The sequence below is a fragment of the Solanum verrucosum genome, unplaced genomic scaffold (assembly GCF_900185275.1).
Source record: "Solanum verrucosum unplaced genomic scaffold, falcon-dt-bn FXZP01000121.1, whole genome shotgun sequence".
Lineage (NCBI taxonomy): Eukaryota > Viridiplantae > Streptophyta > Magnoliopsida > Solanales > Solanaceae > Solanum > Solanum verrucosum.
In genome coordinates this window covers 735,757-750,250 of record NW_026020509.1, presented here as the reverse complement: position 1 = coordinate 750,250, position 14,494 = coordinate 735,757, and the positions used below count along the sequence as shown (strand labels likewise).

The 14,494-nt window shown below is 33.3% G+C and overlaps 2 protein-coding genes across 2 annotated transcripts; both read right to left on the bottom strand.

Moving 5' to 3' along the window:
* Window positions 1–1,216: 1,216 nt before the first annotated feature.
* On the bottom strand, window positions 1,217–4,295 carry LOC125809703 (protein NRT1/ PTR FAMILY 2.11-like). The gene is made up of 5 exons (XM_049489298.1): window positions 4,167–4,295; window positions 3,796–4,013; window positions 2,900–3,462; window positions 2,013–2,554; window positions 1,217–1,652 (listed from the first exon to the last, which is right to left on the bottom strand). The coding sequence occupies exons 1-5, from the start codon at window positions 4,240–4,242 to the stop codon at window positions 1,315–1,317; spliced, it is 1,737 nt and encodes a 578-aa protein (XP_049345255.1). The 5' UTR covers window positions 4,243–4,295; the 3' UTR covers window positions 1,217–1,314.
* Window positions 4,296–7,813: 3,518 nt separating this feature from the next.
* Window positions 7,814–14,355, bottom strand: LOC125809698 (serine/threonine protein phosphatase 2A 55 kDa regulatory subunit B beta isoform-like). Its single transcript, XM_049489294.1, has 14 exons — window positions 14,163–14,355; window positions 12,936–13,039; window positions 12,742–12,849; window positions 12,502–12,621; window positions 11,415–11,588; window positions 11,187–11,278; window positions 10,859–10,977; window positions 9,816–9,939; window positions 9,564–9,687; window positions 8,948–9,016; window positions 8,709–8,800; window positions 8,495–8,572; window positions 8,337–8,413; window positions 7,814–8,213 (listed from the first exon to the last, which is right to left on the bottom strand). The coding sequence occupies exons 1-14, from the start codon at window positions 14,233–14,235 to the stop codon at window positions 8,083–8,085; spliced, it is 1,485 nt and encodes a 494-aa protein (XP_049345251.1). The 5' UTR covers window positions 14,236–14,355; the 3' UTR covers window positions 7,814–8,082.
* Between the last annotated feature and the right edge of the window lie 139 nt (window positions 14,356–14,494).

The following is a 14,494-nucleotide window of genomic DNA, read 5'->3' as shown; positions in this document are numbered from 1 at the left end:
TTGGACCTGCGATTTCAAATCACGTTATGAAATCATAAGATGAGATCAGTCTTTGAACATGTAATTTTACGCTGATGAAATCTCAAATCTCCAAAAAGGATGATTTGAGAATTTCAAATCATGATTTGGGAATTTTCAAATACAAAAATTGACCCACAAGTTTATATTTTGTAAGAAAAACTCACATTTATATCTACTAACCATTTATTTTCTATATAAATAAAATTTATAATTCATATCGTTACTTTTAAAACTATTTATTTCTTATATATAACGATCATTCTCACAAATATATATAAAATTTATTATTACTTCAAATCAATTCTTACTTTACCATTTATATTCACCAAATTCATTATTTTTTATCAAATTTATTTACCAATAAATAACTCAAAGTAACAATGTTGGTCAGTCTTTCCTATCATATCATCGAGAAATGCAAGTTCAACGTGAGGAGATTGTTTATACTATGTGGGAGGATTATATTAAAGATTAATACATTACAACTTATGTTCAATTTTTTTTATTGAATTAAAGTTTGATGAATAACTACTAGGAAACTTTTGCTTATTTGGTAATATCGTATAAAGAATTGAGACAATTTTAATAGTTTTACAACTTATAAGGTTTTTATGTTTATAAGAAATACACAACATAAAAAATTCAAATTGCATGTCCAAACAAAACTTTAACTTTATTTTATGATTTTATATTATGATTTTATATCGCATAGTCAAACGGACCCTAAGTTTGAACTTTGAAGGAAAGAATCGTGTTTTGGAGAAAAGTTCTGACTTTTGAGTGTATCATGTATGTGTACAAAGTCCCACATGAAAAGTGGGGGCAGGGGGAATATTACTTATTTGATGTTGAATATTTTTAATGTTGTGAGAAATTTTTGAGAAAAACTCTGAATTTTGTCTAAAAAGGGAAATAGCATCACATTGTGGTAAGAGCATTTTGAGTTGTTTTATCCAATAATTGATATAAAAATCAATGATTCAAAGAGACAAGTATGGAGATGATTGAGTGATGATGTGGACCCGACTTATATTAGTACCTTTGTTGGGGTCGATTTTGCTACCTTTAACGTGTAACATTGAAAGCACATATATAAAAAAGGAAGTTAATAAAACTCTGTTGACCATAAATAAATACTCCATTGATATGGGCGACACAATTGATTTCTGCATTAACTCATGAAGGGTGAGTGACACATAATTTTCATTTTTCTCGTTTTACTTTCTATATTGGATTCCAACAAAGCATTACTAATCATGGAAAAACTACCATACTGTTTCTGCTGACTGAAAATTAGATTACAATTTCATTTTGGTCTGTTCTTTCACTCACTTTATTGTCACCTGCCCTTCCTTTGTACTTGTACCATTTTGCGCACACAAGAAAATAACCCAAATTCAGAATCTCTAGTGCTGCAATGAGGTAATAAAAAGAGTCTAATTTCCCCTTGTTAAGGTCCTCAGCCAACCAATTTGATGTCTTATGAACAACTGATGTCAAGAAACTGCTCAAATAACTCGACCCCGCCATTCCAACAAAGAAGAAAGACGCCGCGATGCTCCTCATGTTTTCAGGGCATTGTTTATAGAAGAACTCGTTCTCGCTGATTAATGTGAATGCCTCCGAAAGACCTGTATTCAGTCACGAGAATTTGAAGGTTAGAATTGTGTCTCAACATGAATTTCACTTGAAAAAAGAAGTTACTTTCGTTCTTGATTAATGAAAACATCCTTGGCAAATGCTTTGTCTTTTATATATCTGAGAATTTCACCTCTAACTAAGAACTACCACCCGACTGTCCACTGGTGTATGATGCATGGACACATGCAACATTGGACAGACAGCCGCAACAAAAAAAATTGTGAATGGAAAATGTTACTACTATATTTAATATTACTCCTCTAACTTGTTCTTGAACTTCGAATTCTCTGTTTCAAGTTGAAATGATGAGCAAAAAATTGTAAAACAAACATTGATTTGCAAACGGTTACCTGATAATGCCATCTGAGGTATTAGCCATAGTCCTGACATGGATGAAATTGCACCTTTCCCCCGAGTCATTTGCAGCATTGGCCTAGTCATTGCCAGGGTCCTTCTCTTGTCTTCAACAACCCCTGATATGATCATTGTTACGATAGATAGAAATATCCCAATTCCCATTTTCTGGAGAAGGGTGATTCCATCTTCTTTTCCAGTGAATTTCCGAAGCCATGGAAGTAAAACGCGATCATATATAGGTAGCCAAATTGTTATGCTGAGCATGGAAATGACTATGAAAGATGCTGGTGGGATGTGGAAATTGATGTGGCCTAGTTGATTGTCACTTTGTAAGGCTTGGAAGATAACATAATTTTGCGACTGTACAACAGAGACATAATAGATAGTTCCAGCAACCCATATTGGGATTACTCTCAGTAAGCATTTCACTTCTTCCACTTGCTGAATGCTGCAAAGGCTCCATGGATCGACTGCAGATCCATCTGATGAGTTTATATGGTCTTCGGGGGTTTTCACTGCTGCTTTACTCAAGAATCTGAAATCATGAGCTGTTTTAGTTAGTCAATAATTAATCTTGACTTAGTGACTGTTAGAGTGGGTTTAGCTAATGGATTGGTAGTCTGCTTATATGGACTTGGGCAATCCTACTCTCATGAGCTAACTTTTGGAGTTGAGTTAGACCGGGTGCCATATTTCACTGTTTGGGCTTCCGGTCCACGCTCGCGTGAAAGGGTGTTAGAGTCCCACATTGGTTATATAGGCAAGGACAATCTTGTCTTTATGAGCTAACTTTTGGAGTTCGAGTTAGGCTCATGTGATATATCTTTACAAGATTAAATATAAGACTATCCATAAATATTATGGTGGCAAGAGGAATTACCTAAACTGATTAGTGTAAGGAAGTATAGAATTCAAGGAATTGGAAGGCACATAGTTGAACAGGGAGAAGCATGGTTGCTCTGGCAGCTGCAGGTGCCTTTTCTTGAATGCAGCCACTAAGACCTGTGCCACACTTGACAAAGGGCTGCCTTTTGGCACAAACCTGACATATATTTTAGTTCCCACAAAGAAAAGTGCACAAGAAAGGAACATAATAATTGTTGGGATGGCTAATCCCAGGGACCAGCTGATATTTGTTTGAACATACACAATGATAGTCAATGAGACCATCACAGCAAACGTGCGAGTGAAATAGTACCAGTTGAAGAAACTCATAACTCCTCTTCTTCCAGATTCAGTATTGGGATCAAATTGATCAGCCCCAAATGCTAAACTACAAGGCCTTATGCCAGAAGCACCAATTACTAGCAATCCAAAACCTCCTAGTAAAAATGTCATTTGTCCTGTTGTTGGACCAACACATATTGGTGCAGTTTCTTGGTTTCCGCATGCAGGTGGATGAAACTTTGAGACTGCTGCTGTTAAAGTCAGAACTAACATCCCCTGTATATTATCAAATTGGAAAACAGCGATAAATCTGGTAATTACAAGGACTTTTAAATAATGATTAAACTAGTATGTGTTTGATACGATAGAAGTCATTTCCTAGACAATTTTTGTCTTTTTTTTTCATGTTGAATGATAAATGAGATTATATCAAGAAAGATTTTCACTTCATATGACTTGCTTCAACCATAACTTAAACATCATTATTTTATCTTTACTACTCAAAACACTTTCCGATTTGAAATATTTTCTCAGGACATAAAAAATGACTTCTGTCGTACCAAACAACTCTAAATCTCAATCTTTTTTCAACATGAATATTTCTTGTACCAAGAAGGAACACACTGAGGCAAATCCAAGGATGTTGTAACGGCCAAAGTACGTATCAGAAAGAAAAGCTCCAAGCAAGGTTCCAAAGTTGCAAGTCCCATTGAAGATATTGACAATATTAGTAGCTGTTATGGTCTTCAAATGAAATATACTTGTCAAATAAACCAAGAGATTTGATGAGCTTCCAATTGTTCCTAGCTTCTCAAATGTCTCATTCCCTGCAGTTTAACATACAACGATAAGTTGGAGTCAGCTATATGAATCCACAGTTTCATTTAAGCTCATTTCACATCATCGTCATACTAAATAGTTTAACATACATCGAAAAGTATACAATAAGTTTAGTAGACACAAAAAATTAAAATATATACCTATGACAAAGGGCATTGCTCTGATTCCTCTGTATTTGATTTCATCTTTAGTTGATTCTTTGTTAGTTTCCTCCATGGTTGCTAGTCTTTTCAGTGAGGTATTATTTTATTACTAAGAAATAAGGCAAGGATGAAATGGTTATATAAGGGAGATGTACTTGAATCTTATTCTTTTAACCAATAAAAGAATAAGTTGACCTTTTCCTCTATGCATTATTTGTGGAAAGAAATTTTTGAAACTTTTTTTTTGTACTGTTGAGACATGTGGAGAAGGGTAAACCACCATAGTGGAATCATATTATATCATCTCTAAAATTCAAGGATATCAAAACTTAAATTCATTCAACTTCAGACTAACTATAAATTTACTGGCATGTTTTGCTTCCTATAGGAAAATAGTGCTTGTTCAAGAAATTAATAACAATTTATTTTTTTTTGAATAATAATGAAGTGGGGTTTAATCAAGTTTTTTTTTTCTTGTATAAAAGTGGGGTGAAATCACATCATTTGTTGGCATCCATTAAAAATGAAAAGCCAACGCTGTTGAAAATGAGTCGTTGGTCACAACTCACAACAATCCATCCATAGAGGGAAACGTACGTAAATGTGATCTTCGTGGAAAATTTTCAAAACAACAATATTTTAGCTTTTAATGAGACTCCTTAGCAACAGTTTTATTATTTATTAAATGTCATTATTTTAATTTGTTAAGGGATTAGTTATGTATTTATTTTATTTTGATTAATTTGAAAGAATATAAATAATTAATAACAGAACAGAGAAAATCATGGAACAAAAACATTCAAAAAAGATAAAAAAGATTTTAAATACAAATCAGTTACGTTATGAAAAGAGCATAAATAGCCATCTTTCCGTCAAACGTTTTTTTTGCTTTCTTCTTAAGAATATCAAAAAATAATAATAATAATAATAATAATTTAGTTTGTCTTCCGAATCATTCATCTGATAACTTTCAAAGCTTCTTCAAGTTGAATACGACATATTTTTGAAACAGAATTTTTCAAAATTGACAACTATAAATTTGTCGCATCCAGTAAACAATCGAAAAACAATCAGGTATTTTTTTTTTATTTGTTTGGATGAGATATTCGTATATGTCGAGTACAAGAGTGCTTTTTTTCTTTTGATTGAATCAGTGAAATCTTTGTATCCATTGGGATTTATAGCTTTTTTCGGATGTTTTGTATCCAAATTATGATGTATAATGAATGAAATTGTTTTTTTTTAGTTTAGTAGTTGTTTTTTATGTTTGAATGCATACAATAATTTGTATCCCATTAAGTTAATGTAACTAATCGATGATGAACTATATGCTGAATACAACAATATATGAATACAAAAGTGAGATGAAAATACAAAGTTATAAATACAAAGAGAGATTGAATATAAAGTTGTGAATACAAAAGAAATACTCTCTTCATTTGAAATACAACCCGACTTTGAAAGGTAAAATACAAACTAATGGATCATGAACTATATGTTGAATACAACAATATATGAATACAAAAGTGAGATGAAAATACAAAGTTATAAATACAAAGTGAGATTGAATATAAAGTTGTGAATACAAAAGAAACTAAATACTCTCTTCATTTGTAATACAAAGTGACTTTGAAAGGTAAAGTAGGCACATAAAATACAAAAATTGTTGGGTTGAATACAAAACAAAAGAGAAATACAAACTTGCTCACATATAAATTGAGATTGAAATACATAATGAATACCCAATAAAATACAAAATTGTTAGCATACAGTTAGGATGAATACAAATTAAGAAGGAAATACAAACATGTTGGTATATTAATTGAGATTGAAATACAAACATGTTGGTATATTAATTGAGATTGAAATACAATGTAAAAATAAAAAATGTAAAACTTGTTGATATATAGATAGAATGAATACATAAATAAACTGTTGATTCAGACAGATGCTTTCCCCAAATCTAAAACCCTAAAAGCAAATATAAATGTATGAAAAATCAAACAAAATAAACATATGAATGAATTTGAAGATTCTAATAAATCTGAAATATTAAAACGAAATCAGAAAAAAAATCGATTTTTTTTTGTTTAATTAACTAAAAATCTAAAATACACAAATTTTACATGAATATGTAAACAAACTTGCATAAAAATTGAAAAAATTAACGAAAAATCCGTAATATGTACAATGCGAAATATAAATCATAAATGGTGATATTGAAAACAAATCAAAAGAATTCTAAATAACTAATTGAAATATATAAATATTAGATGAATATGTAAATAAACTTGCATAAAAATAAAAAAAATTGACGGAAAATCCGTAATATGTACAATGCGAAATATAAACCATAAACGGTGATATTGAAAAGAAATCAAAATAACTAATCGAAATGGATAATGAAAATTACCTTGCCAACCGAGAAATCTGCTTGAATTAATAAAGAGATTTCGTTTAACAATAAAGAAATTTTCTTGATGAACAACAATTTAGCACCTTGAAGAAAGATAAACTTGAAACGTGAAAGGTGGGGAAGAAACGTGAAATTTGGGGAAGAAACGTGAATGGTGATGAAAAAAGGTTAATGGTATAGGTTTAATTTATTTATTTTTCACTTTAAACGGTTATTGGTATATAATTTGGTTCAATATAGAACTCTTTCCATAAATAAAATTAATTTAAAATACTAAAATCTGAATACATATTATTTTATAAAAATATTGTCATTCTGCCACGTTAAATAAATATTTTAAAGTGTTGTTTTTTTGACTAATTATGTTAGATATTATGACTTAATTACTAATTTGTTTATTTAGTTAGTTTATCAATATGATCGAAGTATACACTAGAGACATGTATATTATAAGTCTATTTAGTATAGAGCATACATATTTTAGACACTGTGTACATATTTTTTAAATAAGATGGACCAAATGCATTGGACTATAAGTTTACCATGATTTGATTGATTTTATATCGTTCGGTAGTAAAACTAAAGTGGATTTAAAAAGAAATATAACTAGTTATCATAATTATACTAATATTAGATAATAGAACATAGAGATCATTGTATTCAAGTGTCTTCTTTATTTTTATGATAAAAAAAAGGTAGGACACATTCTGTAGGATGAAAAATCATCCGTGAAGTACAGAAGCTAAAGCTTAATATTAAATAGGTACATGTACAACAATCGATCACTTTCAGAATCAAGCCTAGTTGGAACCTTTTTGATGCTCATTTACCTAATTGTACTATAGGGCACTACAGTTCTATACTTTCTTGTTCTCTGCCATTCACATTAGATTATAGGAGTTGGATATATTTGTTGTTCCAACCCAACATCTACATACGTTTTGGTTATTAATATACACATTGAGGTCCAAACCAAACCTCTCAGCTCAATAAGCGAGGCTTGCACAAGTGATTGAGCACCTTCATCATCAATTGATAGATCGAAGGTTTGAGTCACACTGAAGGATAAGTGGGAACACTATTACTGATCCTCCTCGAGGGTGTGGGGAAAAAAGAACACACTCAGCTCCCACCATAATTGTGGCATTTAGTTGTAGGCATAGTCTCTGGCACCCATCACATTCAGGGAAAAGTAGGAAATGAATAATAAAGTAACACTGTAACAGTATCAACCAAAAATGTTTGCCACCTTTACTTCTTCAGATGTGCACAAAATGTATTTATGCAACTTGCAAGTATCAAACTTCTGTGTATGCTATCTTGTAAAATAAATTCCATTTTTTAAAAAGGAATCGTTACTTTTTTTCAAAAACTTCCTATGGTAGACTGTTAACGGTGAGATTAGACCAGCCAACCTCACAAACACGGTATATTGACAGGGACAAAATATGATTTTTTTACAGGAAGGTTATGACTCTGAGTCCTCTTCATAGCACTTTATGCATGGTACATGAACAAGCTGCTTCCACTGGAGCAAGCGATCAGATTGTGCGTTGGATGCCAAGCCATATGGAGCAACTTGGACTTCAGCTTACAGGATATCTCATTTTCTGAGTTGAGATCTTGTCCTGAAATCGCCAACAAAAAGCAAGGTAGATAAAGATGAAAACTAAATTGTGGTGGGGTGGATTTTCCACCATTTGATGAATTATGGGCCTTGCACAAGCATATGCATAATCATTACTAACTACCTTGGCGATAAAATCCTCGTGCCAAGTTGCTCAATGATGACCTTCGAGGCCTTGAAGTAGTTTGAGAGGTTGGTTTTCTACAAATCAAGGTTAATGAAGTGTCAATAATTCAACAACAGAATAAAGACAATAGAAGATCATCTTAGTACAAGGGTTACCTAATTGCTTCTTTTTTGACTTCCAGTGTGATGCCATTTTCATTCCCAGTTCCAAACGAAAATACACGAAGATGATTGCTAAATCAACAAAAGATTACCATAAAAATTCATCATATGTACAGATTATCAACAAAATGGAAGTACATAATTACACAACAACTGATAGAACTATTCATATGTAGGCATAGGTTAAAACTTTCATTGAAGGATAAACCTGTAAGATCCAGTTGCAAATTGAAGTTCGTTTCCGTTCAGGCAGCAATCGAATTTATCGAAGATGGCATCATTTGTATACAACTTAGGAAGCTGCCACACAACATGTATTAGGTCACAAAATCAGAAAATGCTATCAATCTATTTTGATTATATAGCATGTTCACACATTACACCATATCACTAACTGTTTATATCTTTGTAAACCTCCGAGAAAAAATTGTGGCGAGACCCTCATACCTTAGGGCGGAGGTGTTCATGAATCTTATATGTTGCAACTGGGGAAGACTCCATGTGAGTGTCCCATAGCTATCAAACATTAAACAAATAATACATAATTACAGATCCATCTTGTGACAGTGAATGTAAAACATAAGAAGGCAACGAGCACGGGAAATATGAACCACACAAAGTCACAGCTTATTTGTCATGTCACCAAGATTAACAGAACAAAGAAGATTCCACTAATGAGAGATGAAAGAATCAAAACAAGGTGGCAGTTAAAAAGGCAAAAAAGGAAAACAGAAAAAGGAAAGCTGAAGTCCACAAGCTGAATACACTTTTAAGGACCCAAAAGATGAATCAAGGAAAACGTTGACACACAGAATTTCCAGGATAAAAAAGTGCAGGATGCACCTAATCGAGGATTGAAAATGTGTGAGAAGCACATACTAATACTAACTCTATCCTGTAAATCACTCGATCTAGTTCTTGAGTATTAAAATGAAAATTTTATATTTGGAAAACATTTCTTTGCCGAATGTAATTAGAGACCAATAAATGCAAAGGAAATTTAGTTCATGAATTAAAGTGCAGTGTACATATACAGTAAAAGGATTATCGAAATTGAGAAAACCTTCAGAGTCATGTAATCCCGACTTAAAATATGCCTTCCATCCATTGCATACTTCATGTCAGATATAGAAGCAATGATCTCACTGAAAAATGTTTTAGAGCCATGGCTCCTTCCATCTTGCAGTCTGTAAAAAGTAGTACCATAAGCTGCAGTTTGTTAGAAGTACTGTAAGCCTCGTCAGAGAAGCAGAATAGAAGTCATATTGAGTCATACAGACGAGAGAAATAAAATGGAAATGGGTATAAAACTTACATTTTCACATTGTGATCACATAGTGCAGACATCCTCATGTCAACAAGACGTATGAATCCCCGCGAACTACTATAAGCCAACAAATTGCAGTGAAATGGATGGAATTCTGCTGATGTAATCACCTCTACATAGACAACGGTGCGATGATCATTTTCATCCTTTATCAGGTGGCAGTCTGGTCAAACTTTTGATGCAGAATAGAAGCATATGGTGATGAAACTAAATTACCTAATGGCATCATTTGATCCATGTCATAAAGTAGATCATCATTTCAAATTTACTGGTCAAGTCCTTTTCAGGGGGAGGAGTAAGGGCGGTTTCTGGTTCCTTTCAAACGTTCATAAGAGTTTCTTTCTTTCTTTCTTTCTTTTCTTCTATTCTATTTTTCTTGCTTGGATATGATAGGAGGCATTCTCCTTATATCAGAGGAGAACAAGATGTCAGAATGATAAATGAATGCACTTAAAGAAGAAGAAAAAAAAGGCTTTTTCAGGGTGCAGGGTGGGGATTCTTTTTTGTTTTAATGCTTTTTCTAAATCACTGCTAATGATCCCTTAGATGTCATGTCATTCTTGCTTTGATTTTCTGCATGCATTTTTGGAATTTGATGATAAAACCGAAAGCAACATTTGATTGCTTACTCCAGAAACCATTTTGAGAAAGAAGCCTAAAACCGTCGCCTCAGAAATGTCATCCCTAGCATGAGTTTTAACAGTAGAGTGTAGATAACTTAAGATGGTATATCTCAATTCGCGAGGCTTATGTAGATGTCAGATACATAAATGTACAATCTAAACATATCCTTACGTTGTTACCTATGAGACCTAAAGCTACTACCTGAAACCATATTTTACCTTCTATAAGTTCTTGAAGTGCTCTGGCATTATATCTAGCAGGTAATATTCACAAATTACATCTCCATACTTTCAGAGAATATAAACTGGAAACTTCAAATTGGGTTAACAGAGAGTAGCACCGATGCATGAGATAAGATCCAGCAGGTTAAAGCATGTGAAATGCTTCGAGAAGAGATCCACAATTACCTGTAAGATCTTCCATATCTTTTGGCTTCATATCAATGATATTGAAACACTGATCTCTAACCTCAAGGTTCCATAAGTTTATCCTAAGGTCATCCCCAGAGAGGAATGTCTCACCATCGCTGTAAAAGTATTAAAACCAGAGTATTATCTAATGCCTGACACTTCTTCAGCTGGTAAACAACTTCCATACAGTTGAGTCTTTCTGGTACTGATAACTAAAGAAGGATAATCTGAGCTGATCGATCAAGCTCAATCAGAGGTGCTGGTCAAATTTCGTTTCAAGTGAGCAAGTTTGAAATTCATAATATTTGCAAGAACGCAAGAATACCTATTATTTGAGATGGAATTGATGTTGAAATCATGAGCATTTGCATACACTTTTCGGGATCTTGTATAATCCACATTTGTGATATCTGCAAGCTACATACAATAGAGGCCAGAATTACAAGCTATGACAACATGTCAAATGCATAGAGTTTAGGGAGAAGTGAATTTAATAAAAATGCAAGAATATTTCAGGTAACAAGTAGAATAATTTACACTCTCTGTGTCATACATGTGATGATGATGTGCCGTTGATTTTGTTAGTCCATTCTAGACTGTAACCATTAACATGAGATGATTCACTTTGTCCACTCATGTAACTTCTATCAGCTAAAAGAGAATTCTCTGAAGTCACAGATGAATTGATGTCCATTTGTTTAACTTTCTTTACTTTCTGTTCCTTGATCTGTAAAAGAAACAAATGAAGAAAATAGTACATTGATATGTACAACTTAGTAAGCACAAAGTAATGGGAACTGAAAAGTCTATCTAACTTCATCCAGAAAGAACACCCATCCAGCCTTTTCTCTTAATACAACAACGTACCCAGTGAAATCCCACAAAGTGGGGTCTAGGGAGGGTAGAGTGTATGCAAACCTTACCACTACCTCATGGAGCCAGCCTTCTTTCTTAATGAACAGACAAATTCCATCTTGGACAGACTTTTAACAGGCAATAGCTAATACTTGAATTTCATCACAGAGAAATCCTCCTTTATTTTCCCCTTGTTTTTAGTTTTGGTGTTAGGTGTATGTCAGCAAAGTATCTTAGGATGAGATACTTTAGAAGATAAGAAATGATAGTACCACATGCATTTCTAGTTATCAATATTTTGATGATACAGGAAAAGGCATCCAGAATAGAACCTTCTATTTGGAGTGGCACCAGACACACACACACATAAAAAGGATAGTCCATTTTGCATGCTCTATTTCTTGAGTAAATGTGGAAATGTAGTAGCAGCTGAAATATAAAAAAGCTCATGTAAGCAGTATTTGTCTAGTATCATTCTGATTCTCTGAAGGAGCTCTTAGCCAGCAAGAGAACAACCAGAGAAACCTGAGGTTATTCCATAGAGCACAGTTCTTATCTTTTTATCACATGATTTATGCAGACACAGTTATGTAAAGAGGAACTATGTAAAGGCAAACAACTGATTTTTCAGTGTACATTGTAGTATTAAATCACATATCATAACCAATAGATAACTTAATCCCCTAAAAGGCCTAATCCAAACTTGCAGAAACTTATAAGACAACCATCTGTTTCTTCAATTTGACATTGTCTGAAGTTTCACAAATGCCACAGGAATTTCATACCTTCCAAAGTTTTATCGTCCTGTCGTTTGCTGTAAGAAGAAATAAGGATCTGTCGAGCTTCGTACACCATCTGATTTTATTAATCTTCTCTTCAATTTCCACACTCTTCAAATAATCAAACTGAAGAAAATGTAACATGATCAGCATCTGTAGTTCATAAAGATCAGCTATACATGCAGAATTTTAAGCAGCCTTACAGATGTATACCCGAAGGTAGATAAAATGATTATCTAATCATACCTCAGGTTCATGACTCTGGAATTCCGTCTTATATTCAAATTCAGGATGCTGCTTTTGTGGAAGGTTGAACTGACCAGAGTCACTTCGAGAACTGCACTCAAAGAGATCCTAAAAGAACATAAAAGTGAACAGGTTACATGCGATGCAAAATTTGAATATGACAAAAATGATATTTCTGAAAATTTTGTCCGCACTTCTTTACCAGCCTGTCGCTCAAAAATCATGACACGTCCAGCTTGATCTCCAACAGCCAGATTATCACCATTCTTGTCAAACTCCACTGCAGATATAATATCACCTAACATAAAATGTTTTTTTAATGTGTAGGTCATCGAGAAATATAAAGGCAGAAATAAAAGTGACACCAATTTCCTTCTTGTTCCTGGTATTTTTTTGGTCCATAATTCCTCTCTTTTGTTTCAGGTGAGAGGGTAAAATAAGGAAAGAAGAACTAGACATCTCTTTGCTGTTTTCATTTTTAGATAACTGAAATGCCGAAAATGTTATAGAAGTACAAATCAGCAGTCACCTGCAAAGGTACCAAAAGCTCACAGGCAACTCAATTATCTTCTCCGTATATATGAGAATTTCAAGATAGATCTATTATTAGATGAAGAATAAAATGTGTGGGGATGTGGTCCAACATGCTCAAAAAAAGAATTATGTTCCATTATATAAACAGTATTGGCTTTAGAAACCCATCCCAACTTTCTGTTGTTAATAAACCTCATACACATGCTATCCCCTTCTCATTCAAAGGATACAAAAGTCCGTTTTCTTCTCACACTCTATGCCTCTGCAACAACTTTACCAGTTACAACAAGGTTCCCGTATATGTAATACTAAAAAAGCGGGTGGAAAATGCTAAAGGATTGTTTCTGCTAGCATCAACCAGTCTCTCATCTCAATTGAATATTAAATGTTCCAAATTCAAGCAATATCCTTCCTTCCACAATTAACAACTACTACTACTACCACAATTGAGCTTCAATCTCAAGCTAGTTGGGATTAGCTCTAAATTTTTCATCTGCCATAATTGAACAAGTTTCTAAAATAATCCCTGTATTAAATCAGACCAGTTTACCTATTAGGATTCAAGATTTCATGTATAATTCCACAGCATCTAAATTCTAATCTTTTCTTTTATGGCACCCAGGGAAAACCCCACTCTTATGCAATAGCTCGCAAACCACACAAGAGAGTTAAGTTACACATTCCATACGAAACAAAAATTGAAGAAATTGAAAACTAAAGGAAGGAAACCATACATAAGCAGCAGTAAGATAGTTTGACATACTCCCACCCCTAGCCCTACCCCTTACCCTACCCCCAAAAGAAGGAAAAAATACAAATCAAACAGTATGTTACTGAAATTCATTCACGTAAAGATTTAGCTATGAAGAATAGTGAAAGAAAGTTACAATCTTGAACATCCTCATGGGGATTTTGTTCACCAAAGACTTGAGAGAACTTCCATTCAGACCCGAAAGTCATAACTCCTCACTCAAGAAATTAAACCAGCACTCCCAAGATTTGAGCTTTGTCAGAAATTTATGATTTCTATCAGTTAAAGATTGAATTTTGGGGACAAGAATCTTGAAAATGTGTTTTCTTGATTTCTATTTGGGCTACTGAAGTTCAAGTGTATTTTTTTTTTCTTGTTATCCACTCGATGTTTCCCGGGAAAAAAGAGTTTGTGCAATAACTGTTTTTTGTCTTTTCTGTGAGTAACCAAAGGTTTTTCAGTCGCTGA

Bases quoted from the DNA above. Each gene is read 5' to 3' on its own strand.
- LOC125809703 (XM_049489298.1), bottom strand. From the start codon at position 4,242: ATGGAGGAAACTAACAAAGAATCAACTAAAGATGAAATCAAATACAGA. The intron at 2,555-2,899 runs GTAATTCCTCTT...TCATGATTTCAG, and splicing joins CCTTACACTAATCAGTTTAG to ATTCTTGAGTAAAGCAGCAG. The intron at 1,653-2,012 runs GTAACCGTTTGC...GACTGAATACAG, and splicing joins ACCTCAGATGGCATTATCAG to GTCTTTCGGAGGCATTCACA.
- LOC125809698 (XM_049489294.1), bottom strand. From the start codon at position 14,235: ATGACTTTCGGGTCTGAATGGAAGTTCTCTCAAGTCTTTGGTGAACAA. The intron at 12,850-12,935 runs GTGCGGACAAAA...ATGTTCTTTTAG, and splicing joins AGCGACAGGCTGGTAAAGAA to GATCTCTTTGAGTGCAGTTC. The intron at 9,688-9,815 runs GTAAGTTTTATA...TACTTTTTACAG, and splicing joins TGTGATCACAATGTGAAAAT to ACTGCAAGATGGAAGGAGCC.